The sequence below is a fragment of the Coregonus clupeaformis genome, chromosome 23 (assembly GCF_020615455.1).
Source record: "Coregonus clupeaformis isolate EN_2021a chromosome 23, ASM2061545v1, whole genome shotgun sequence".
Lineage (NCBI taxonomy): Eukaryota > Metazoa > Chordata > Actinopteri > Salmoniformes > Salmonidae > Coregonus > Coregonus clupeaformis.
The window spans coordinates 32720718-32748122 of record NC_059214.1 but is presented as its reverse complement, the minus strand read 5'-3'; the positions used below and the strand labels follow the sequence as shown (position 1 = coordinate 32748122).

General features: G+C 43.8%; 1 protein-coding gene across 2 annotated transcripts; it reads right to left on the bottom strand.

The window, feature by feature from the left end:
* Positions 1 to 1636: 1636 nt before the first annotated feature.
* On the bottom strand, positions 1637 to 25124 carry LOC123481759. 2 transcript variants are annotated; one of them, XM_045206679.1, is made up of 7 exons: positions 24961 to 25124; positions 24370 to 24693; positions 23980 to 24085; positions 23817 to 23839; positions 23429 to 23451; positions 16920 to 17072; positions 1637 to 3473 (listed from the first exon to the last, which is right to left on the bottom strand). In XM_045206679.1, the coding sequence occupies exons 1-6, from the start codon at positions 25022 to 25024 to the stop codon at positions 16962 to 16964; spliced, it is 651 nt and encodes a 216-aa protein (XP_045062614.1). In that variant the 5' UTR covers positions 25025 to 25124; the 3' UTR covers positions 1637 to 3473; positions 16920 to 16961. The 2 variants fall into 2 exon arrangements, with proteins under 2 accessions (XP_045062614.1, XP_045062615.1); XM_045206680.1 differs by having other exon boundaries at positions 16926 to 17072.
* Between the last annotated feature and the right edge of the window lie 2281 nt (positions 25125 to 27405).

Sequence of the window (27405 nt, the reverse complement as noted above, 5' to 3'; positions counted from 1 at the left end):
CTCCTCGTTCCACCCACTCTCCACAGCCAACGTCTTGAACTCGATCACGAAGTCGGCCACGCTGCGAGTTCCTTGGCGAAGCGAAAACAGGCGCCTAGCTGCGTCCCTCCCTCGGACGGAATGGTCGAAGAGCTTCCTCATCTCGGCCGTGAACCCCTGGTATGAAGCCATGCAGGGATCCTGTCGTTCCCAAACGGCTGAAGCCCACTCCAGCGCACGACCACGCAGCAACTCAATCACAAAGGCTATCCTAGCCTTGTCTGTGGCATAAGAGTAGGGCTGTAGATCGAACACTAGTCCACACTGCATAAGGAAGGAACGGCATCTTCCCAGCTCCCCCTCATATTTATCCGGCGTCGGAACCTTGGGCTCACGGATGGCCACAGCTTCAGAAGCGGCAGGCGAGATGGATGAAACCGGTAGTGGATCCTCCACCGGCCACTTGCGTTGGTTCTGGACCTCCGTCAGACCGGTAGAAAGGTTCCGAACTGACAACGCGATCTCCTGTAGTACCGTGCTATGATGGCCCAACATCTTCTCCTGCTGGGTAATAGCATGGCGAACAGAGTCCAGGTCCGCTGGGTTCATTACTGGCCGGATCGTTCTGTCACGGTTTACTAAGCCAGAACCCAGAAGCAGACCAGGACAAGGTAAGTGGTGTCAAAAGGTGAGTGTTTATTAACTGATCCACGGTTGGAAGGAAATAATCCAGGGAACAGAGCGGGCGGCGTGGAGGAGTTGTAGAGGGTACAGTGGTTGGTCCGATGATGGCTCGGCAGCCGCCGACCATCAGGCAGAGGTTGGGTGGAGGTTCCGGATGAGTGACTGTAGGGAGAACAGAACGGAGGTAAGTACCAGGCAGGTCAACAATGTGCAACAAAACAACAAAAACTAACTCTAGTACTGAGGCTGATACGCCGGCAAAAACATACTGTTCATGGCTAACGATCCGGCAGGAACTGGATGTTGGGCCAGAGCCTAAGTAGGGTGATGATCAGGCCCAGGTGTGCAGATTACTGATGGGATGCAGGTGCGTTAAACAAGAGCGCTCCCCGGAGCGTTCCCGACCCCTCGGGAAACTGGAGATTACGACCGGGAACACTAGTAACCAGACAGGACCCGACTCAGACAGCCGGGATCGTTACATGGTGTGTGTGTACAGTACTAGTCCGTACATTTCTTTGTGTTGGTGTTATTCACACATACTGATCGGTTGGATGCTTATTAAACCTATACTACACTGAGTGGGGCATGCATTTCGTTCTTCAATGAAATGAAAAATAATTCAATATCTGTGGTGACCAGGTGCTGTAGTGAACAGTAGCTGTTAGACCACTCTAGGGGAAGGAAGTCAGGGAAAACCCCAGTTTTGTTGCAATCCCCAAACTTGCATCAGAGATCGTCTGTCAGACGATTAGCAATTGTTTCCTGAGAATATATATTTTTTAACAACACTTTAATTTCATTGCTTTTGATCATACTGTAAACTGTTAAATATCATGCCGGAGTCTGTTATAGTGACCTATTATTATTGTATTATTGTATTATCATTATCATTATTATTATTATTATTATTATTATTATTATTATTATTATTATGATATATTATTATTATTATATTTAAGTGTTGTGTGCAGTATGTAAAGAATTGCTAGATTTATACAAATGTTATTTAACCTTTATTTAACTAGGAAGACCCATTGAGGCCAGAAAAGGGAGACCTGGCCAAGAAGGATCAGCAGTAAATACAAAAAAAACACATTGAATTCAACAGTACAGTGCATATACAGCAACAACATGACTCCCTCACATGACTCTGTTCCCCGGAGATGGGGGGGTTTCCCTTTGGGATGTGTAACCAGTGACAGAGGGATGATACAGAGAGATTGATGAAAAAATTTATAATATTTGTATTTAACCTTTATTTAACTAGGAAGTCCCATTGAGGCCAGAAAAGGGAGCCTCATTCACATGGCTTTATGTTAAAAACATTCATAAAAATGAACCTAGTATTAACACCTGCCTTTTTATCAACAAGAAGAGACGTGTGTGGGTTGAGGAGTGGTAGTGGTTGGTGTGTGTCTACAGTACTAGTTTGTACATTTCTTTGTGTTGGTTTTATTCACACATACTGACTTTTGTTTAACAAGGAAGTCCTATTGCGGCCATAAAAGGGAAATGAGAGATGAGTGAGCTAAATAAAACCAAACACCAAACTTCCCCCTACAAACTAAAAAGAGTGCACAAACTAAAAAAGCTGTCTTATTTCTCTCAAAGAAGTCACTGTTTACAAGCCTCTGCCCTCTACACCAGATTCTTAACTGAATTCTAGTAGCTAAGCCTCTGGCCAGGTTCCTAACTTGATTATTATGCTGTTACTCTGAGAACTGAACCCATGTAATCTAATATGGACTAGTGGCTGTGATGGAAAGTCCCGTGACGTCATCCCTATGGAAACGGCAGAGATCAGTAGAGCATGGGAATGCCTCTAACTCATTCACATGGCTTTATGGCTGTGAAGCGTTCAGCTGTGTCCCTCTGCTCACTACTTTCTTAGTACACAAAGGAGAGAGAAGGCAAGAGCAGTTGTACTGCTGTGAATACTGTAAATAATGATAACAGTTTATGTTTTTAATTAATGGTGATCTATTTACCAAGTGCAAGAAATGTAACGATTTTCTATTTGCACGTGTATTGAAAAACAATGTTTATTTAAGAGTTTAACACATGCACCAACTCTTTCCCAGCCCTCTCTATACCACGTCGTCTTTCTCCCATCATGGTGTGACCAGCGGTCTTGAGATGTCATTCTGCAGTGTGCGTGTTTCTCTATATATGTACACATTACTGTAGTTGTCCTTTACTCATGTTGTTATTCATAATATACATGTTATTATGTAGATCTAGTTCCTTACACCCAATTACAAGGTCTTCTTATTGCTTTATGTCTATTTCAGGGCCTGGACACACATCAACTGGGTGGATAGATTATTTGAATGTTCTTCTGAATAAAAAAACAAGGCAGGGACACTGCTATCTAGAAACAACTGAGATATATTGCATTTGATCCATAAATAAAATCCCATGGGCTTGTTGTTTTTCTGTAAACAAGCCTTAGCTTTTCATCTTCTCTGCAAATCCTAGCCCACAGCAGGCTCGCCAGCCCTTAACCCTGAGCACCACATTCTGCCTATATAGCACAGAGGTGTATCTGTTGCTCATGCTCTGGTACAAATGACGTCCATATATTTCCATCAACTCAGCACTGTTGTTATCAGGTGGTCAATGCCTGAAATAGAAGTGCTGTACATTCTCTCACCCCACACCTCCACCCTTCAGTCGCCTCTCTGTTCTCCTCCTGTTTACTCTGCCTCCTTTTCTCTCAGTGTTGTGGGTCCATGTTGACAGTGTTGTGCAGCATCCGTTGCTAGACAGTTTTTATAAAACACCTCCTCTTTGCATTCCTGCTGCACCTAAGAAAACGACAAAAGTAAATTACATTATAGAGAGATGGAACATAAAGAGCAGACTGTGGAATTCCTTCAGGTCAACATTGGTTTTAGTTGAAATGCAACTCCTGACCAACAAAGACCTGCAGACGCCTGTGCCAAACCATTACACAGTAAAAGGTAATTGCATGTAAACGCTCTTCCCTGAGTGCTGTTTCCTTGGCATTTGTGGGGAAGCTTGCGTGTTTCAGTGATCCTGAAAGTTATACCGGTGGGGTTTTGGCCCCAGGCAGGTTCAAGGTGAGAGGCCAGACTAAACACAGCACCTGGCCCTCCAGGTTGGGGGTTGGGTGTGGGGCTAACAACTCCAGCCCGTAAAAAAACATTGTTAAAGAAACTGCAACAACTTTGAAACTACAACAACAAGGGACCCAAAAGGAAACTTCAGCCAATCCATAGGCACTATAACGGCTTCAGATGAAAGGCCTACCCGGGATATCATGAGGTCAATGAGTTTTCTAGGTGTCACGATCGTTTACGAACGAGAAGGACCAAGGCGCAGTGTGATAAGCATACATGTTTATTATAACTGTGCAAACACGACAAAACAACAAACAAACGATACGTGAAGTCTTAAGGTTACACACAACAAACCTATACGGAACAAGATCCCACAACCCACTAGTGCCAACAGGCTACCTAACTATGGTCCCCGATCAGAGAAAACGAGCTACAGCTGCCTTTGATTGGGAACCACCCTGGCCAACATAGATCTAAACGATCTAGAAACTAAACATAGAAAACATAACATAGAAACTACACACCCTGGCTCAACATTTAAGAGTCCCCAGAGCCAGGGCGTGACACTAGGCAAAAAAAGGGTCAGTCCGTCTTGGAGCGTGGAACGTCCCCACCATGTTTAAAACATCAGACGCAGCTCAAGTTATCAGAGAGATGGACAGGTACAACGTGGACATCCTGTGTGTAAGCATAAGCAAGTGGACTGGTTCTGGACACAAGGTGACAAGTGATGGCTCAACAATACTCTATTCAGGTGAGGATGATTCCCACTCTAGTGATGTAGCCCTCATTATCAGTAGAACAACTGCCAAATCACTCTTGGAATGGGAACCCATCATTGAGCAAGATTTGACTCCATGTGCTGCAAGTTCACCATCCTGCAATGCCATGCCCCCACCAACGAGGCAAGAGGAGGTGGACAAGGATGACTGGTAGGAGCAGCTACAACAAGCAGTATCCAAGGTCCCACAACACGATGTGATCATGATAACGGGAGATTTGAATGCCAAGGTTGGAGCCAATAACACAGACTGTGAACAGGCTATTTGGCAATACGACTGTGGTACCATCAATAACAATGGTGAAAGGCTTGTCGACTTCTGCCTCAATAAAGCTGTGTGTTTGGTGGCACACTCTTCCCTAACAAAGACATCCATAAGATAATATGGCGATCCCCAGACGGTCACACCATCAACCAAATCAACCTCATCATTATCAAAAATAAATGGCAAGGGTCTCTGCAGTATGTCAAGGTTCACCGTGGGACAACAGTGACCACTACCTTCTAATAGCCCAGGTGAGGCTGAAGCTGCAAGCCACACACACCATAAAGCAAGGGCAGAAAGTCTTTGACATCAACAAGCTCACATCTCTTGATATAAAGAAAACTTTTAGCATCAAGCTAGGAAATCGCTTCAGTCCATTAGCCAATGCAGAAGAAGAAGACCAGGGCACAGTTGAAACCACATGGAGTAACATCAAGAATGCACAAACAGAAACACCAAAGAAAGTTATTGTCTTTAGAAAGAAGAAGGGTAAGAAGTGGTTAACACATGATACATGGAAGAAAATAGATGAGAGAAGGCTGGCCATAGATAAACTGCTGAGCGCAAAATCACCCAGGCTGATAGCACAACAACTACAGACTTCAGTGGCAGAAGATTGTTGCAGTCTTATATCCCACCGGGACGAAGAGGACTAAGTAAGTAAGTACATGTAAAAGCTCATGCAATTTGTAACTTCAGTAAAATTATATCGACCTACCATTTTAACTGCCATCTCTTAGCCTCGCAATTACCAGAATGATTACCACTGCGCACCGACACAGAATGTTTCCGGATGGTTGTAGGAGGTTAGTTACCAGTATGCAAAGAGCAGGGAAAACCAACAGGGAGAGATAATGTTATTTCAGGACTGTCTTGAGTATTCGTTCTCAAGAAGTACAGTAGGCTAATCTAATTTGTGTGTTTTTATATTTCTGAAGCACTAATACAACACAAAAAACGATCTCCTGCTGAGTTTAGGTAATGTGAATGAAGTTGTAGACTCAATGAGTAATCGAGGTTGTGTGTGTAAAGAGTAAACCATTAACTTTGCAGTCTCTGAACAAGGTCACCACAGTGATGCTGACCACTGCAACAGTTCCCACGACTACACACAATCAGGGCCGGATTAAGAAATCATAGGCCTGGGGTTCCCAATCAAGTCAGGACTGGCAGCCATTGCTAGTGTGCGCATGAGTTTAACAGTCAAATTGCCAGGGTAAGAGGTTCCAAAACCCTTCAATGGGTTATATGTATATGGCCACAATGCAACAAGCTGTATATTTGGTGCACATGCTGCCCAAACTGTGGCCATCCCAACTGTAGGCATACTGGTAACTGCCAAAATAAAGGAAACACTTGAGTAAATGAGGGATACAAAGTATATGTTATGGTGTAGCGTGACATTTCCTGGCATGGTTTAGGTCCACTTGTAGAATCTATGCCAAGGCACATTGAAGCTGTTCTGGCAGCTCGTGGTGACCTAACACCCTTTAAGACACTCTATGTAGGTGTTTCCTTAAATTTGGCAGTTACATGTATGTGCTTGTGATAAAATGTAATCGACATTAATTTTTTTAGAAACTATTTATCCTCTGTGGCTAAATGATGCTCTTTGGTGTATTTTGAACATTGAGAGCGGGCTCCTGTGGTTGGATAAAACAATTATAATACAAAAAAAATACATTTGTATTTATATTTTTTTGGCCCCCTGACGTGCTTGACCACACACTGGACCTGCTGCTGATTGGCTGCTCTGGTTGGCACCCCAAGCAGGTGGCTGAGTACTGTGGGGGTTCCGTTGGCATGCTTGGTGGAGTTAGTCACCGTCCTCAACAAACTGCCGAATGCACCTGACTTACACTTCACTTCTGCCTGTGGCTTCGCACCAGCAGCCACACAGGTTGTCAAGAAAACCTAATTCTCCCCAATGACAGGAGGACCATCAAATGTCACACTCACCACTGGAGGAATTATGACCAGAAAACAAACAAACAGAATAGAAAACATGAACAAGTCACTAATTATAAATATGGAACTATACATGAAAAAACAGCCAAAAAACATGCAGCCCATCATTTGAAACATATCCAAATGCTCATGGTACATGACCAACAAACTTTAAATAAACCATATCATGTTATCTATCTGGCCAATTGCAGTATACATTATTAGTAGCTACACATTTACTGTATTGGAGGTTTGGGCAAATCCGGTTTAACAGGTTTTAGCTCACCCTGATGATCGGTACCTGCACCTGAGGTATTAGGTTTCACACATCACAAAAGCTGTTTTTCATTTTCAGCAGTTCCACTGAAAAGCCTTCACAGCCCAGTGATTATGCTGTGAAGGAAGGCAGGATACAGTGGTGTATTCTGTATATTCCAACGTCTGTTCCACCATTAGGGAAACTATTGATGCCTGTGCTGTCCTGGTTACAGCCGGAGTAACCGGATACACTTAGAAAAAAAAGGTGCTAAATAGAACCATATAGGGTTCTTTGGGTTGTCCACATAGGGGAATCTTTTTTGGTGCTTGGTAGAACTCCTTGAAGAGGGTTCTACCTAGAACCCTCTATGTTGACTGCTTCCATAGAAGGCTGCTTCCATGTTCTGTCACATGTACTCTCACATACACCAGATACATGAAAAATATGTTATTTATCTTTATGTAGTATAAGATTAATATACTAGTCAATGGACATGCAAAAACATAGATATTTAAACAATTACAAAAAAACTCAAATAGAGCATGCTATCACGTTTTAGGGAAGACCCAGATGCAGACAGTATCGAAGTAACAAAAGTTTATTACTAGAACAGGTGGCAGGCAAAATGACAGGTCAAGGGCAGGCAGAGGTCAATAATCCAGTGCGGTGGGAAAAGGTACAGGACGGCAGGCAGGCTCAGGGCAGGCAGAATGGTCAAAACCAGGAAAACTAGAAAACAGGAACTTTAGAAAAGCCAGGCGCAAGGGGAAAACCGCTGGTAGGCTTGACAAACAAAACAAACTTGCAACAGCCAAACAGAGAACACAGGTATAAATACACTGGGGATAATGGGGAAGATGGGCAACACCTAGAGGGGGTGGAGACAATCACAAAGACAGGTGAAACAGATCAGAGTGTGACACATGCTGAGAAATATGATAATGATGGGAGTGGTTTTGAGTGTTTTATCTTCTAGAAATAGAACAGACAGTTCAAAACCGTATTCCTTATGATATATTTTTTGACTGTCTGTTTTGTCATTCATGAATGTGTTATTCAATGTGTTTCTATGGGCTATGGTAGTAAAGGCACAGATCATATGCACAAATATTCCCTGTATACTGTAGGTACAGTTTCAAGCATTATCTATATTTTAAAATGTATCAGATTACTGGAACTCCTGATGTTAAAGTAACAAAATTTAAAGAAATAAAAAGTCATTCAAATTCAGAAGGGTTCTATGTCCTTTCTTGCCTTCCAAGGAGTCCTTCTTGCCTTCCAAATAATAATGTAAGAACCCTTTCTTCAAAAAACGGTTCTTCGGATAAAAAAATGTTATAGGTAGAATCCTATCCTTCTGGGAAAAAAAACTTTGGAACTATCTTTTCTAAGTGTAGAGAAGCTGGATTTTCCATGGCAAGGCAAAACCTGTAGTAGATGAGGTCTCTGTGTCACGCCCTGGCTCTGGGGACACTGTTATGTTGAGCCAGGGTGTGTAGATCTATGTTCTCTATTTCTATGTTGGCCTGAGTGACTCCCAATCAGAGGCAACGAGTGTCAGCTGTTTGCTGGTTGTCTCTGATTGGGAGCCATATTTAAACTGTCGGTTTTTCCTTTGGTTTTTGTGGGTTCTTGTTTCAAGTTGGTTGTGTTTGACCGTGTACTGTCACGTTACCGTCTTTGTTGTTTTGATTGCGTTTCGCTCAATAAAGAGTATGTTTGCCTGCAACGCTGCGCCTTGGTCCTCTTCTGTTCCCGACGATCGTGACAGAAGAACCCACCAAGACAGGACCAAGCAGCGTGAAGAGGAGAGAGGATGGACCTGGGATCAGTGGAGTAGGAGTCTCGACTGGGCCAAGCCAAGTGAAGAGCAGAGAGGTTGGACTTTGGAGCAGTGGGGTGAGAGTCTGGCGAGAACTAGGGAGGCCTGGTCCACGGGGAGGAGAGACCCCCAGAAAATTTTTAGGGGGGGGCTCACGTCGTGGACGACGGGGCAGCAGGAGGCCGCGATGGAGCGGTCCAGCGGGTGCGCAGAGGAGGCCGCCAGGTTAAGGGGGCCACTGGTCACAGAGGAGAGGGAAAGTGTGGAGGCACGGCGAGAGGTACTGGGGTGTGTTACCAGTCCGGTCGGGCCCGTTCCTGATCTCTGCGTAGGGCCAGTGGTGTGTGTCCCCAGTGCGGTCCGGTCTGTTCCTGCTCTCCGCATCGAGCCTGTGGTACGCTTCGTCAGCCCAGTCCGGCCCATTCCTGCTCCCCGCACCAAGTCTGTGGTGCGTCTCGTCAGCCCGGCTCGGCCCGTTCCTGTTCCCCGCACCAAGTCTGTGGTGCGTTTTGTCAGCCCTGTCCGGCCCGTTCCTGCTCTCCGCACCAAGTCTGTGGTACGTCTCGTCAGCCCGGCTCGGCCCGTTCCTGTTCCCCGCACCAAGTCTGTGGTGCGTTTCGTCAGCCCTGTCCGGCCCGTTCCTGCTCTCCGCACCAAGTCTGTGGTGCGCGTCGCCAGCCCAGTCCGGCCCATTCCTGCTCCCCGCACCAAGTCTGTGGTGCGTTTCGTCAGCCCTGTCCGGCCCGCTCCTGCTCTCCACACCAAGCCAGTGGTGTGCGTCGTCAATCCAGCACGGCCCGTGCCTGTTCCCCGCACCAAGCCAGGGGTGCGTATCGTCAGCCCAGCTCGGCCCGTTCCTCCTCCACGCACTAAGCCAGGGGTGCGCATCGTCAGCCCGGTCCGGTCCATTCCTGCTCCACGCACCAAGCCATGGGTGCGCATCGTCAGCCCGGTCCGGTCCGTTCCTGCTCCACGCACCAAGCCAGGGGTGCGTGTCGTCAGTCCGGCTCCGGCCAGCGGGGCCAGACCAGACCAGGGGTACTTTGGGGGGTTGGAGAGGGAGTGGGGATCGGGCCCAGAGCCGGATCCGCCGCCAAGGCGGAGTGCCCACCCGGTCCCTCCCCTGTGGTATTTAGTTGGCGCGGTCGGAGTCCGCGCCTTTAGGGGGGGGTACTGTCACGCCCTGGCTCTGGGGACACTGTTATGTTGAGCCAGGGTGTGTAGATCTATGTTCTCTATTTCTATGTTGGCCTGAGTGACTCCCAATCAGAGGCAACGAGTGTCAGCTGTTTGCTGGTTGTCTCTGATTGGGAGCCATATTTAAACTGTCGGTTTTTCCTTTGGTTTTTGTGGGTTCTTGTTTCAAGTTGGTTGTGTTTGACCGTGTACTGTCACGTTACCGTCTTTGTTGTTTTGATCGCGTTTCGCTCAATAAAGAGTATGTTTGCCTGCAACGCTGCGCCTTGGTCCTCATCTGTTCCCGACGATCGTGACACTCTGACTCTTGCTTCACTTGAATAATGAACTTACCTCTTTAGAATGGAATGGCTGTCAAAGTTAATGCATTTATTTTCAGAAATACCAATTAACCCACCGAAGATATTCTTTAAAAAAGTATACTCGGTCATAACACACTTTATATGAGCAAATACAATTCATAAAATAAAAAAGAAGGTTTTACATCTTCCTAAGTCTGAGGGTGGTTTTAACCTTCCAGACTTGGAATTGTATCAGCTCACTACCCAAGGCTTTTACTTGTGACATACAGTACCAGTCAAAGTTTGGACACACCTACTCATTTCTTTATTTTTACTATTTTCTACATTGTAGAATAATAGTGAAGACGTCAAAACTATGAAATAACACATATGGAATCATGTAGTAACCAAAAAAGTGCTAAACAAATCAAAATATATTTTATATTTGACATTCTTCAAAGTAGCCACCCTTTGCCTTGACAGCTTTACACACTCTTGGCATTCTCTCAACCAGCTTCATGAGGAATGCTTTTCCAACAGTCTTGAAGGAGTTCCCACATATGCTGAGCACTTGTTGGCTGCTTTTCCTTCACTCTGCGGTCCAACTCATCCCAAACCATCTCAATTGGGTTAAGGTCGGGAATTGTGGAGGCCAGGTCATCTGATGCAACACTGCATCACTGTCCTTCTTGGTCAAATAGCCCTTACACAGCCTGGAGGTGTGTTTTGGGTCATTGTCCTGTTGAAAAATAAATTATATTCTCACTAAGCACAAACCAGATGGGATGGCGTATCGCTGCAAAATGCTGCCGGTTAAGTGTGCCTTGAATTCTAAATAAATCACTGACAGTGTCACCAGAAAATAACTGTCAATCTCCCTCGGCCTGGGGCTCCATGCAAGTTCTCATCTCGTGGAGTTGCAATGATCATGAGAACGGTGAGGAATTAGCCCAGAACTACACGGGAGGATCTTGTCAATGATCTCAAGGCAGCTGGGACCATAGTCACCAAGAAAACAATTGGTAACACACTACGCCGTGAGGGACTGAAATCCTGCAGCGCCCGCAAGGTCCCCCTGCTCAAGAAAGCACATATACAGGCCCATCTGAAGTTTGCCAATGAACATCTGAATGATTCAGAGGAGAACTGGGTGAAAGTGTTGTGGTCAGATGAGACCAAAATCGATGTCTTTGGCATCAACTCAACTCGCCATGTTTGGAGGAGGAGGAATGCTGCCTATGACCCCAAGAACACCATCCCCACCGTCAAACATGGTACTCTACCCACATGTACATATTACTTCAACTATCTCAACTAGCCGGTGCCCCCGCACATTGACTCTGCACCGGTACCCCCCTGTATATATAGCCTCCCTACTGTTATTTTATTTTACTTCTGCTCTTTTTTTCTCAAAACTTTTTTTGTTGTTGTTTTATTTTTACTTTTTTTGTAAAAAATAAATGCACTGTTGGTTAAGGGCTGTAAGTAAGCATTTCACTGTAATGTCTGCACCTGTTGTATTCGGCGCATGTGACCAATACATTTTGATTTGATTTGATTTGAACATGGAGGTGGAAACATTATGCTTTGGGGGTGTTTTTCTGCTAAGGGGACAGGACAACTTTACCGCATCAAAGGGACGATGGACGGGGCCATGTACCGTAAAATCTTGGGTGAGAACCTCCTTCCCTCAGCCAGAGCATTGAAAATGGGTCGTGGATGGGTATTCCAGCATGGCAATGACCCAAAACACACGGCCAAGGCAACAAAGGAGTGGCTCAAGAAGAAGCACATAAAGGTCCTGGAGTGGCCTAGCCAGTCTCCAGACCTTAATCCCATAGAAAATCTGTGGAGGGAGCTGAAGTTTCGAGTTGCCAAACGTCAGGCTCGAAACCTTTATGACTTGGAGAAGATCTGCAAAGAGGAGTGGGACAAAATCCCTCCTGAGATGTGTGCAAACCTGGTGGCCAATGTGGTGTCCGAGACAACAATGCTGAATATGCTGTGATGATAAGAATTCCTCTGACGCTGTACTTTGATTATAAAGGTTTATTGTATCAAAGATCACAGTATCAATTTACAGACATCTGCAGATATCTGGAGAATAACCGGACACAATCTCTGATATGTTATTTCTCCCCGTCCTTTGTTCAAAACATGGTATTTATCCTATGTAACATAAGATGGGTGGTTTTTGACAGACCAATCCCTGGCCTCCACATATCTCCAAATGTCCTCTTTTCCAAGAAGCCTATGTAGTAATGCTTTCCAGATGTTTCAGCAAAGCAGAGTAAAGTTAATCTATTACACCATTTGCAAATGTCAGCAAAATCATAGACCTTCAGACACTACACCAACTACAAGAAACGTCTAACCTCTGTGATTGCCAACAAGGGTTTTGCCACCAAGTACTCAGTCATGTTTTGCAGAGGGGTCAAATACTTATTTCCCTCATTAAAATGCAAATCAATTTATAACATTTTTGACATGCGTCTTTCTGGATTTTTTTGTTGTTATTCTGTCTCTCACTGTTCAAATAAACCTACCATTAAAATTATAGACTGATCATGTCTTTGTCAGTGGGCAAACATACAAAATCAGCAGGGGATCAAATACTTTTTTCCCTCACTTATTTTGTGTAGGCCAGTGACACAAAATCGAAATGTTATCCATATTAAATTCAGGCTGTAACACAACAAAATTTTGAACATGTCAAGGGGTCTGAATATTTTCCAAATGCACTGTAAAGATGAAGCTAGTCTGCACACCTGCCTTTTTTAAATCAACAATGAGACACAGGTGTGTCTGTGGGTGGTGTATGTGTACAGTACTAGTCTACATTTCTTTATCACACATGCTAATTTGTCACGATCGTTGGAGGAAGTGGACCAATGCGCAGCGTGATGAGTGAACATACTTTTAATTTGATTCACCACATGAAACAAAACAACCAAACAATACGTGAAGTCCTAGGTAACAGACACTAAACATACACGGAACAAGATCCCACAAAACACTGTGGAAAACAGGTTGCCTAAGTATGTTTCCCAATCAGAGACAACAAGCAACAGCTGACACTCGTTGCCTCTGATTGAGAACCACCCCGGCCAACACAGAAACACATGAGCTAGATAACGAACCTAGAACACAAATACATAGAAACTACACACCCTGGCTCAACATAACAGAGTCCCAGAGCCAGGGCGTGACAGTACCCCCCCCAAACATAAACCGAACAGGGGAGGGCCGGGTGGGCATTCCTCCTCGGAGGCGGTTCCGGCTCCGGGCTTGACCACCACCCTCCAACAATCCCCCCGTAGCGCCCCTGGTCCGGTCTGGCCCCGCTGGCTGGAGCTGGACTGGACATCGGTGGAGCGGATTGCTTAAGCTCCGATGTGGAGCAGCTGACCGGTACCTGACCAGGCACCGGTGACCCAGGCACGGGCTGTGCCGGACTGACGACGCGCACCACAGGCTTGGTGCGGGGAGCAGGAACGAGCCGGACCGGGCTGACGACGCGCAACACAGGCTTTGTGCGGGGAGCAGGAACGAGCCGAACCGGGCTGACGAAGCGCACCACAGGCTTGGTGCGGGGAGCAGGAACGGGCCGGACCGGGCTGACGATGCGCACCACAGGCTTGGTGCGGGGAGCAGGAACAGGCCGGGCCGGGCTGGCGACGCGCACCATTGGCTTGGTGCGGGGAGCAGGAACAGGCCGGGCCGGGCTGGCGACGCGCACCATTGGCTTGGTGCGGGGAGCAGGAACAGGCCGGGCCGGGCTGGCGACGTGCACCGTAGGCTTGGTGCGAGAGGCAGGAACTGGCCGGACCGGGCTGGCGATGCGCATCACAGGCTTGGTGCGAGGGACAGGAACAGGCCGGACCGCACTGGGAACACACACCACTGGCCTTACCCGGGGTTCAGGAACGGGCCGGACCGGACTGGCAACACACCTCAGTACCTCTCGCCGTGCCTCTATATTTTCCTTCCCTCTACTCGCCAATGGCTCCCGTAACCCGGTGGCCTTCTCTCCTCGTCCACTAACTCGCCCCTTATCTGCCTCCAGCAGCCCCGTCGTCCACGGTGTGAGCCCCCCCCCTAAAAATGTATTGGGCTTGTCTCTCCCCCGTGGATATGGCCTCCATGGCTCTCACCAGACTCTCCATCCTCTGCTCCCAGGTCCAACCTCTCTCCTCCTCACACTGCTTGACCCAGTCGAGGTGGATATCCGCTAGAGTTACCTCTGGCGTTGGCTCCTGGACACGCTGCTTGACCCAGTCGAGGTGGATATCCGGTAGAGTTACCTCTGGCGTTGGCTCCTGGACACGCTGCTTGGTCCAGTTTTGGTGGGATCTTCTGTCAGCGGCTGATGTGGATGTGGTGTAGGAGTCAGGCGCAGGACACAGAAGCTTCGTCCAACAGACTTTACTAGACGACAAATACAAAGTAACGGGCCTCAACTAACCCGGAGGCGAGCGATTACGCAACAGTGCGCAAAACACCAAAATACAAACAGAACATGCAAATAGTGCGTCTGTACTCAAAAACATTGGAGCAAAAATCAACGGCACCTAATGACAGGCGGAACAATTACACACCACTCACGACAAACAAAACGAGAAACTTATAGGGGACATAATGAACACTAAAAGGAAACAGGTGTACAAGGAACACAAAACCAAACAAACATCGATAACATACAACGGTGGCAGCTAGTACTCCGGGGACGACGAACGCCGAAGCCTGCCCGAGCAAGGAGGAGGAGCAGCCTCGGCCGAAACCGTGACATAATTGCTTGGATGCTAATTCAACCTATGGTAAAGTGAGTGGGGAATGCATTTCGTTCTTCAGTGAAATGAAAGTGGATTCAATATCTGTAGAGACCAATCACTGTAGTGAACAGTAGCAGTTAGATAACCCCAGTTTGGTTACGATCAGCAAACTGGCATCAGAGATAAAGAATGACAGTTAGAATGGCTGTTAGGTTAGGAGGTGTTTCATTCCTGATAAGGTATTTTTTTTAACTACTCTTTAGTGTCAGTGCTTTTGAACATATTGTAATGTTAAATATCAATCAGAAGTTTGAGTCGGTTTTAGTGACCTATTAAACATGTTGTGTGCAGAATGTATATAATTGCTATTTTTTATAACTTTTATTTAACCAGGAAGTCCCATTGAGGTCATAAAGGGAGACCTGGCCAAGAAGGCCAGCTATAAAAAAGTACCACATATAATTCAACAGTACAGTGCAAAAACATAAATAGCTATAACAACAATTACCCATCATTATAAAACACTATTGTGCCGTTTGTGTCTCACGTTCAGTCATGAAATTACTTCCCTCCAGAACCATCAAGTTTTAGCCTCAACTTTCTCCCTAACCCATCTTCCAAAATATGTTAACTCTTATCAAGTTAAAACATTCATAAAAAACGAACCTAGTATTAACACCTGCCTTTTTATCAACAAGAAGAGACGTGTGTGGGTTGAGGAGTGGTAGTGGTTGGTGTGTGTCTACAGTACTAGTTTGTACATTTCTTTGTGTTGGTTTTATTCACACATACTGACTTTTGTTTAACAAGGAAGTCCCATTGAGGCCAGAAAAGGGAAACCTGGCCAAGAAGGCCAGCTATAAAAAAAATAAACACATAGAATTCAACAGTACAGAGAATACACAGCTAACAAATAAATAGCTATATCAAAAAATACCCATCATCATAAAACACTATTGTGCCGTTTATGTCTCACGTTCAGTCCTGAAATTAACATGTGTTGACAGCTGTGTCCCTCTGCTCACTACTTTCTTAGTACACAAAGGAGAGAGAAGGCAAGAGCAGTTGTACTGCTGTGAATACTGTAAATAATGATAACAGTTTATGTTTTTATTTAATGGTGATCTATTTACCAAGTGCAGGAAATGTAACAATTTTCTATTTGCACGTGTATTCACAAACAGCGTTTATTTAACAGTTTGACACATGCACTAACTCTTCCCCAGGCCTCTCTACCTCTTCTTCTTTCTCCCATCATGGTGTGACCACTGGCCTTGAGTTGTCATTCTGCAGTATGCATGTTTCTCTATATATGTACACATTACTGTAGTTCTCCTTCACTAATGCTGTTATTCATTATAGACATGATTTTCATGAGGACATTTTTGTTGCTGTTGTTGCTGTTACTATGTAGATCTAGTTCCATACACCCAACTACCAAGCCTTCTTATTGCTTTATATCCATTTCAGGGCCTGGACACATATCAACTGGGTGGATAGATTATTTTAATGTTCTTCTGAATCAAAAAATAAAGCAGGGACGCTGCTGCTATCTAGAAACAACGTGTGAATTTCTGAGATATATTGCATTTGATCCATGGATAACATCCAATGGGCTTGTTGTTTTTCTGTAAACATGCTTTAGCTTTCCATCTTCTCTGCAAATCCTAGCCCACAGCAGGCTCGCCAGCCCTTAACCCTGAGCACCACCTTCTGCCTATATAGTACAGAGGTGTATCTGTTGCTCATGCTCTGGTACACATGACGTTCATATATTTACATCACCTCAGCGCTGTTGTTATCAGGTGGTCAATGCCTGAAATAGAAATGCTGTACATTCTCTCACCCACACCTCCACCCTTCAGTCGCCTCTCTGTTCTCCTCCTGTTTACTCTGCCTCCTTTTCTCTCAGTGTTGTGGGTCCATGTTGACAGTGTTGTTCAGCATCCGTTGCTAGACAGTTTTCATAAATCACCTCCTCATTGCATTCCTGCTGCACCTAAGAAAACGACAAAAGTGAATGTCATTTTATGGAGATGGAACATAAATTTAGACTGGGGAATTCCTTTAGGTCAACATTGTTTTAGTTGACCCCAGGCTAATGAAATGACACACCTGACCAACAAAGACCTACAGATGCCTGTGTCAAACCATTACACAGTAAAAGGTCATTACATGTAAAAGCTCTTCCCTGAGTGCTGTTTTCCTTGTTGTTTGTGGGGAAGCTTGCGTGTTTCAGTGATCCTGAAAGCTATACCGGTGGGGTTTTGGCCCCAGGCAGGTTCAACCATGCCGGCAGTTTCCAGGTGAGAGGCCAGACTTAACACAACACCTGGCCCTCCAGGTTGGGGGTTGGGTGTGGGGCTAACAACCCCAGCCCATAAAAAGACACATTGTTACAGAAACTGCAACAACTTTGAAAACTAAAACAACAAGGGACCCAAAAGGAAACTCCAGAAAATCTATAGGCACTATGACGGCTTCAGATGAAAGACCTACCCCGGAAATCAGGAGCTCGATGAGGAGTTATCTAGGCACCAAAACTACAGTCTGTCTTGAAGCATGGAATGTCCCCACCATGTTTGAAACTTCAAAAGCAGTTCAAGTTATCATAGAGATGGGCAGGTACAACGTGGACATCCTGTGTGTAAGCGAACGCAAGTGGACTGGTTCTGGACACAAGGTGACAAGTGATGGCTCAACAATACTCTATTCAGGAGAGGATGATTCCCACTCTAGTGATGTAGCCCTCTTCATCAGTAGAACAGCTGCCAAATCACTCTTGGAATGGGAACCCATCATTGAGCAAGATTTGACTCCATGTACTGCAAGTTCACCATCCTGCAATGCTATGCCCCCACCAACGAGGCAAGAGGAGGCGGACAAGGATGACTGGTAGGAGCAGCTACAAAAACCAGTATCCAAGGTCCGACAACACGACGTGATCATGATAATGGGAGATTTGAATGCCAAGGTTGGAGCCGATAACACAGACTGTGAACAGGCTATGTGAAAACACGGCAGTGGTACCATCAATAACAACGGTATGTTATGGTGTAGGGTGAATTTTTCTGGCATGGTTTAGGTTGAAGCTGTTCTGGCCTAACACCCTTTTAAGACACTCTATGTAGGTGTAGCCTTACATTTTTTGAAACTATTTATCCTCTGTGGCTAAATTATGCTCTTTGGTGTATTTTGAACATTGAGAGCGGGCTCCTGTGGTAGGATAAAAAAATTATCATACAAAAAATGTATTTATATTTGTTGGGCCCCCCGACGTGCTTGGGCCCAGCCCCTGACTCATACAATTGACCAGTCACATTTATTTATGCAGTTTATTTTAATTTGTTTATTAATCAATTACCCAATCAAGGCAGGGACCCCTAGTTACGCATTTGGGCCCCCTACCTCCTCTCCTCCCCCCATCTGATGATTAGCAGAGCAGAAGCAGGCTGTAAACACTCATTGAGAGCGGGCTCCTGAGTGCTCCTGTCGTTGGTAAAAAAAAAACTAAATATATACTACATATATAATATTACTTTTCTATTTTATTTATTTTTATTTATTTGCTGCCTCTTGGGCCCCCCATGACCTGGGCCCAGGGGCTTCAGCCCCGTTAAAACCCTGCATTAATCCGCCCCTGCACACACTATTATCCACCTCAATGGACTCACCTTAACAGCCAGGTAGGACAGGTGAAAGAACACTCCCATTAGGCATATTGCATTTATCCGTCTTGTGCTCTTAGACCAAAGCACAAGAATGGGAGAGGAAGCTACTTAAAACCACTGAAATGGACCCTAGGTCCTAGAATAGTGGATCCTAACCTGTGAGGTAGGGACCTCTTGTGGATTCCATATGAACTACATGGGGGTGCTGTACAGCAGGGGGAACCCTAGGTAGGCAGGGGTCCGTGTAAATATATTTTTTTATGTTTTTATGAATATTGCTAGCAAAAACAGAATAAACACATTTTAAATGACATACCTACAGTAGAAAAGAGGATAATCTATATATTTTTAATGATGTTAACTCACTGGAATATCTGACATACATTGCCTTCAGAAAGTATTAATACCCCTTGACTTATTCCAAATGTTGTTGTGTTACAGCCTGAATTCAAAATGGCTTCAATAATTTTATTCTCACGCATCTACATACAATACCTATAATAACAAATGAAAACATTTTATACTTTTTGGGAAAAATGAAATACATAAATATCTCATTTACATAAGCATTCACACCCCTGAGTCAATCAGTGGCGGTCGGTGCCGTTTATGATGAGGGAGGACGATATTTTTTTTATGAGCATGGACTTGTTTCTATTACAGCATATTGGATGACTGTCATTCATTATCCATTCACCCAGTTAAATGTAACATTGATTGGTTTAGGATACACACAAAAAAGTATGCATGACTGTAAGTCGCTTTGGATAAAAGCGTCTGCTAAATGGCATATTATATTATTATTATTATTATTATTATACTACATGATACTCAAATTTTCCCTATACCCATCATGATGTTGCTACATCCTAGCCTATGTTTACAACAAAGTTTACAACATAGATGCACACAGGTTGAGAGAAAGATTTTGATCCATGTGTCACTGTCTATCCAGTTGTTTATGCCCGTTTCGTTCTGTTTGCTTCCGTTTAAGAAACGTTTTTCAACAGAATCGGAGGAACGAATACACCCTTGATCACACCCAAACAGTTCACTTTCATAGCCACATACAAACAGCTTGTTGTATTCCTTCTCACATTTACGCACTCTCCTCCTCTCACTTTTCCCTTCACTTGTGGACATCAATGCACAACACATCAGCTGTCTGTGACCAGGCAAACACATTTTTCGAAGCCAAACCATCATATCATAACTCCTACACACAGCCTACATCGTTGTCACCATATTAGCTAAAGTAACGTCATAGTCAACATAGCTAATAGAACTATCGCGTTAGTAAACCCACTACAATCATGCAAAACAGTATGTACAGTCAGTAAGCAGTTTAGCAGTTATACCGGGGGGCCCAGTGGCAACAAATTAGTCAAACCAAAAGCTTACCTTGACTTGGAAGAGTTCCAGTGTTGGATAGTCATAGCCAGCTAGCTGTTTGAGCCGGGTGTTTGAGTAGGCTAAACTAGCTAGCTGCATTCATAAGAGAAGTAAGTGAAAGTGAAAATATATATATAGTTATCTCTCTCCCTCAATCTCTCTCTCTCTCTCTCTCTTACTCCTCCTTCATTTTTGAAGAAATAAATTTGTTCAAAACTATCTATCTTTTTCTCTCTTTGAGTCAACTGCTCACCACATTTTATGCACTGCAGTGCTAGCCAGCTGTAGTTTATGCTTTCAGTACTAGATTCATTCTCTGATCCTTTGATTGGGTGGACAACATGTCAGAATGCTACAAGATCTCTGATAGGTTGGAGGTTGTCCTCCAGAAGTTGTCATAAATACTGTGTAAGTCTATGGAAGGGGTTGAGAACCATGAGCATCCTAGGTTTTGTGTTGATGTCAAGGACGGAAGCTCGCTGTCCTCCGGCTATTCTATGGTGCTACCCTACAGAGAGCTGTTGAGGCTACGGTAGACCGTTGCAAAACAGTGTGTTTTAATCAATTATTTGGTGACATTAATATATTTTGTATAGTTTTATCTAAAAAGGATAACTTTTTTAATGTTACACTATTTTTATGAAATTCACTGAGGATAATGGTCCTCGCCTTCCTCTTCTGAGGAGACTCCACTGGAGTCAATACATGTTAGAATCACCTTTGGCAGCAATTACAGCTTAAATCTTTCTGGGTAAGTCTCTAAGAGCTTTGCACACCTGGATTGTACAATTATTGCACATTAAGCTCTGTCAAGTTGGTTGTTAATCATTCCTAGACAGCAGGGGCGGTGTGTTCATTAGGGCGATATGGGCGACGCACTGCCAAACGGGAAAAGCAAGGGATTTTTTTTCTAATCAATTATATCACGGCAACAGTAGTTATCAGTGTTCTAATCTAGACGTCTGATCTGCCACTAAATGTCCAATCATGCTAAAGTCGTGCTTCAAATGGCCCCGCCCGTTTTGGGGCGATTTCAGTCAGGTTGAAAATCGCCCAGAAGTCTCTCATAGCCTCTCATGTAAAATCTTTTTTTTCCAAAAATCAGAGCTTTCAATACAATCTCTATGGGTTTCTGAGGGCTTGCACTTACGCGCTTTCGTCATACGTAACATAACCATGAACGTAACTAAGAAAAGAGCGGGTAGCAGCGTCAATCAATTCACGTACTACTATCAAGATGGCTATAGCGTTCAGTGCAACTCGATTGTCTCTTTGAAAGAAGTTCACATCAAAGACCATTCAAAACGAGCTACTGGAGTGTATGCTAGCGGTCATGAGGGAACATATTGTGGAGGAGGTGAAGTCGGCGAACTTCGTAGCTATCCAAGCTGACGAGATCACGGACGTTTCTACACATACACAGCTGGTGCTGAGGTACATAGATAGCAACCACAGAGTGCAGGAGCGCTTTTTTGAGTTCCTTCCCATCTCGGAATCAACCTCAGTCTCAATCGCCAGTGTGCTTTTGGAGAGACTGAAACTGAGAGTCAAACTCATTGCACAAGCTTACGATGGAGCCAGTGTGATGAGGGGAGAGAAGGCTGGTGTGCAGCAAAAGGTACGTGAGCATTTCAAGAATGCCCATTACGTGCATTGCTATGTGCATCAGCTGAATTTTATGCCTGATTTCAATGAGAAAGTCATTGACCGCTTAGCTGCATTGAAAGAGAGAAGAGAACAGTTTCAGTACAAGTAATGTAGCCTCTCTCTCTCTTTGTCCCTCCCTGTCTGTCTCTTTAACACACACACGCCCAAATCAGTTCACAGTTGATGTTGTTTAAAATAGTTATTTTTCATTTTAAAAAAGTAAAACTTTTTTTTACAAATCTATACAATTGGCCAGAATATGGTTGTTCATATTTACAAATCTATACAATTGGCCAGAATATGGTTGTTCATTTTTACAAAGCCATACAGATAGCTGTGTTTACCTTTTCTAGAAATTATTTTCAAATTCTGTTTTCAGGCAAAATGTCTATCACTGTTCATTTTCACAAATCTATACAAGAGGGCAGAATATGGAAGTGTATAAACATTTCCTATTACCAATAACTTGCATCAATGTTTTCAGTAGCCTCTATCAAAAGCTCCTGCTTGCTTGTTGTGAATTATGCTCAGGTGCACATATTTCCAATTCAACCATGAGGCCTTTTTGAAGCAAGTAATGTGTATATCAGTATTGACTTATATGCTGCCCCTGTCTTCATGTTGTTGCTGGACATATCTTTTTTTAAATGTGTGTAGGTCACCTAAATCATCAGAAAAATTGCCCCCCCTGAGAATTTTTTCAGGAGCCGCCACTGCTAGACAGACATTTTCAAGTCTTGCCACAGATTTTCAAGCTGAGTTACGGCTGAGTGTACAAAACATTAGAAACACCTTCCTCAGAACAGCCTCAATTAGTCGGTGCATGGACTCTAAAAGGTGTCGAATGCGTTCCACAGAGATGCTGGGCCATGTTTACTACAATGCTTCCCACAGTTGTGTCAAGTTGTCTGGATGTCCTTTGGGTACAAATGGGAAACTGTTGAGCGTGATAAACCCAGCAGCGTTGCAGTTCTTGACACACTCAAACTGGTGCGCCTGGCACCTACTACCATACCCCGTTCAAGGGCACTTAAATATTTTGCCTTGCCTATTCATCCGCTGAATGGCACATATAAACAATCCATGTCTCAATTTTCTTAAGGCTTTAAAATCCTTCTTTAACCTGTCTCCTGCCATTCATCTGATTGAAGTGGATTTAACAAGTGACACCTAAAAGGGATCATAGCTTTTACCTGGATTCAACTGGCCAGTCTATGTCATGTTCCTAATGTTTTGTATACTCAATGTATATATTTTTGGAATGTTTTTGTAATCGCCACCAAGTTTTTATTTTAGCAGAAAAGCCAGAGGCTGCGTGACCTGTGTTCTCCCCGCCCCAGGATGACGTTTTCTAAAACTCCTTACATTCTTAACATTTTTAAGACAACATAAACCTAAGCAGGAGGCTGCGTAAAGTTTTTAGTGTGTGAAAGAAACAGAACATTAGGAGATTTAGAAAACGGGAAAGGCATCCTGCTGGTGGGACAAACACAAGTCACACAGCCACTCCGTTTAGTAATGATCAATTGCTGTATGGAAAGGGAAAGGGGATGCCTACAGTAGTCAATTAGTAGCACAACTGAATACATTCAACCGAAATGTGTCTTCCTCATTTAACACAACCCATCTGAATTAAGCTACTGACCTCTCCTTGCCTATCACAAAGACTTATTGTCACGATCGTCTTGACGAGAAGTAGACCAATACGCAGCGTGTTGAGCGAACATGATTGACTTTATTACCGGCAGTGATAATAAGCACACTACACAAAACAATAAACGACACGTGAAGTCCACGGTGACAAAGACCGACAAGGAACAAAAACCCACAAACACAAAGTGAAACACAGGCAGTTAAATATGGCTCCCAATCAGAGACAACCAGCACACAGCTGACACTCGTTGCCTCTGATTGGGAGTCACTCAGTCAAACATAGAAAATGACGAACTAGAAACACCCAACATAGAAACAGAACACATAGAATGAACACACCCTGGCTCAACATATAGAGTCCCAGAGCCAGGGTGTGACACTTATCTGTTCCTGTTTTCGTTTCCTGCAGAAACAAGATAACACGAATTAGGTATTTGATTGAAACTCTGAATCAACTATAAATACAAAATGAGACCACAGTGCGATAGGCAATGCTGATTTGATTCATTTGAGCTCTTAGGTAAACTGCTTTGAGCTACTCACCTACACAGCCAGACCATACAGCAGATGTTAATGCAGAGAATCACTCCTCCAATAGCAGAAGGAATTGTGAAGAGCAATAACCTCTGTAGGCTATGTTCAGCATTATCTGTGTTAAGACAAACATACAGAAACAATTGGGTTTTTCAGGAAAGTCTGAAAAGTCTAAAACAAATGTCATATTCCTTTGCTTTATAACAATATTGTTAAAAAAGGGAGATAATAACCAAATAATAACATTATAACACTTAGTATTGATTGATTGCAATATTTATCACAATAATTGACATTTTTGTTCATTTCAACTTCAGAATTGTGCATATTTATATCTAGCATTACAGAATACAGTTTATTCTCCACGTTACAGTATAAACAGAACATTGCTTCCATTACCTGTGAGGTTATTAGTGATGGTCAAATTCCACACCATTGTCCGTACACCACTTTGATCATCTGTTACTTGACAGCCGTAGTTCCCTGTGTCATTTAACTCTACATTAAAGATAGTCAGCTTTGTAGGCGGATCAACACTCATCCTGTCAGAGGTGAATTTTCTTTCAGTTTTATTCCGTATGCCACTATGAGAGAAAATGAGAACTGTGTCCTTTTTCCAGATGTATGATGCATTCGTCACGGAGTTGTTGCACACCAAAGTAACAATTTCTCCCAAAGAAGCTGATATATTTTTCTGATATTTTGTTGGGTCACCTACTGACTCTATGGGAGAGAAAACGACAAATACAATGTTGTAAGTACTGTACTTTAAAGGGCCAGTGTGAGATGTTGGAAATCAATAACTTTTTTAAAGAAGTCATAAGAATACGAACCGAACACAGACAGACAGACAGGCAGGCAGTTCGGTAGGTAGACAGGTACACATACACACACACACATACACACACACAAACACACACACACACACACACACACACACACACACACACACAAAAACACGCTGTACTATGGTCATCCACTGTCACTTACCTGTACAGACAAGGAACAGCATGATGACCACAGACACCAGGTCCCAGGACAGGAGAGTTGCCATGACGACCTTAGACGTAACTGACTGACAGAGAAAGAAATGGACAGAGTGGAATGGAACTTTAGAGTCAGAGATCAATGTCACAGCTAGCTAACCAGGAACCACTCAGAGGGGGCCGGGACATTAGCATTTTGTTAGTCTGAAGAGGATGGAGAACAGAGGAAGTGGTCGTGTGAGAGAGAAGCACAGAAGTGTCTAAAACATCTAAGGCATTGAAGTCAGAGACATCACACATACCCACTCAGAATTGTATTACTGAGTGATTTACTGTGTGCTCAGAGTTGGATGTTAAGGTGAATTTCACATCCAAAACGTCCAAATTAATTTGATCCCACATCCCCCATCAATGATCCCCGTCCCCTAAAACTGTCAGACTGGCCAATAGCTTCAACCCCATACCAAAAGACTGCTGAATAGCCACTAGGCAGCTTCTGTTAGCCATTGTTATGTAAATGCCAGCTGATATGTACCCAGGGCCTTGCCTTGGCTCCAAGTCAGAGCAGGTCCGCCATAGGCATGGGCCAGTGAGACACGGGTGCTGGCCCGCGTAGATGGAAACAGAAAAGTCTGAGCCTTTTGGGTAAAACACTGGGGTAAATCCTCAGTGGAAATGCACCAAGAGAGTGCAGGAGTCTGGCCTAGTGGTAGTGCTGCCCACACCATACCACACATCCCACTGGTAACGGGGATTTGAGCCCTGTCTTGGCCACTCTGTCTGAGCCATAGAAATATATTATATTCAATATTTTATGATCTGAGCCCCTTCTATCTAACCCTCTCTCTGTATTTCTCACTGTCATTTCATAAAATAAACCACAAAAAGTGCTGCAACTCTAAGGGGTCTGACACCCCAGAACATACTACATTCTGAACTACCTCAGTGTAGAATGTAGTACATGACATTAAGATCTGTTTCACATCGACTCAAACACATTGTGTTTTTCAATGCTTTTGACCATTTAGTTGAATTTATTTGTCTTTACATTTGGGATGAAATTATCAACTCAAGATTCAGCCTTTATACCTATATATGTTATTTTGTTAGTTTATGTGTGTACTTATCCATATAACTGTTGACAACTTTATGTGAGACTAAGATAGAGAGGGTATGAGACCATCGTGCATAAGAGTGGGAGGCATCAAACTGATACAGGATGTGTTTGTGTGGTTTCAGAGGAAGGGGGGTTTTGTACTCGTTATAACACTGTACATAGCCATAATATGACATTTCAAATGTCTCTATTCCTTTGAAACTTTTGTGAGTGTAATATTTACTGTTCATTTTTTATTGTTTATTTCACTTTTATTTATTATCTATTTCACTTGCTTTGGCAATGTAAACATATGTTTCCCATGCCAATAAAGCCCTTTGAATTGAATTGACAGAGAGAGAAAGAGAGATTGAGAGAGATTGAGAAAGATTGAGAGAGAGAGTGTGTGTATTTTTTTTTTTTTTGAGAGGGTTTTGTGAGGAAATATCACAGTGTAAAGGGTACGGTTCTATTTTGGAACATGCTCTCATCAATTCCATTCCATTAATTAATGGAGAGTTCAGAGGTCACTACAGCTCTATATGTCCCCCTATTCTAGCATTGACCACTGTCAATTTCACATGATCTTAATTTCCTTGATACATAACAAATATGTCACTATTCCTTTCCATCCCCACCAAACTTTTAACTAGTACTGTACATGCCTACACACACACGCACACTCACAGTTGGATATTATTAAGCTATACCCTATAAATTGAGCTATGTCAACTTTCTGTGACCCAAATCAAATTCTCCACCAATGCATAGTTATATCATCACATACAGATAGTGTTTGAGGTCAACCATGTGTATCTGCTTTAATGTTGTCTAACCACACACTGCCTAAACTACATGTCTCTATTACAGAAGAAAGAGGGGGAGAAAGGAAGAAGGAGATGGAAAGAGACAGAGAGAGAGAATGTGGGGGGCAGAGGGGAGAGGGGAGAGAGAGGAGGGAAGAGAGGGGGAGAAAGAGGGGAAGACGAAGATAAGGGTGGAGGAGTGAAACTGCTACAAGTGAGGTGATAGGCACATACACATGTATGTGACTGGTTTAAAGTTATAAGGGAAACCTTTCTATGTGTCTTTCAATGTTTGGTTGGTTTTACTGTGTACTTTACTCACCCATTTAGAAGATTCCATGAACATTGAGCTGTCTGAAGAAATCTCTACCAGGATTGATTCCCATTGCCTCTATAATCTGGTGAAATCTATCCTGTTTATTTTTTGCAACTACTTTTTGGAAACAAATAAAAAAAAATCATTTTGAAGGGGGATTGCACATTTTCCTTTGAGATTGACTTGTAAATATATTTTTTATTGACAGTAAGAGAGAGAGAGAGAGCTGTG

What these genes read in the sequence shown, in the direction of transcription:
- LOC123481759 (XM_045206679.1), bottom strand. Translation starts at nt 25,024, where the DNA reads ATGGCAACTCTCCTGTCCTGGGACCTGGTGTCTGTGGTCATCATGCTG. An exon ending in CATCACTAATAACCTCACAG is followed by an intron (nt 24,086 to 24,369) that starts GTAATGGAAGCA and finishes GTCTTAACACAG; the next exon opens with ATAATGCTGAACATAGCCTA. An exon ending in ACGAAAACAGGAACAGATAA is followed by an intron (nt 23,452 to 23,816) that starts GTGTCACACCCT and finishes TCGTGACAATAA; the next exon opens with GTCTTTGTGATAGGCAAGGA.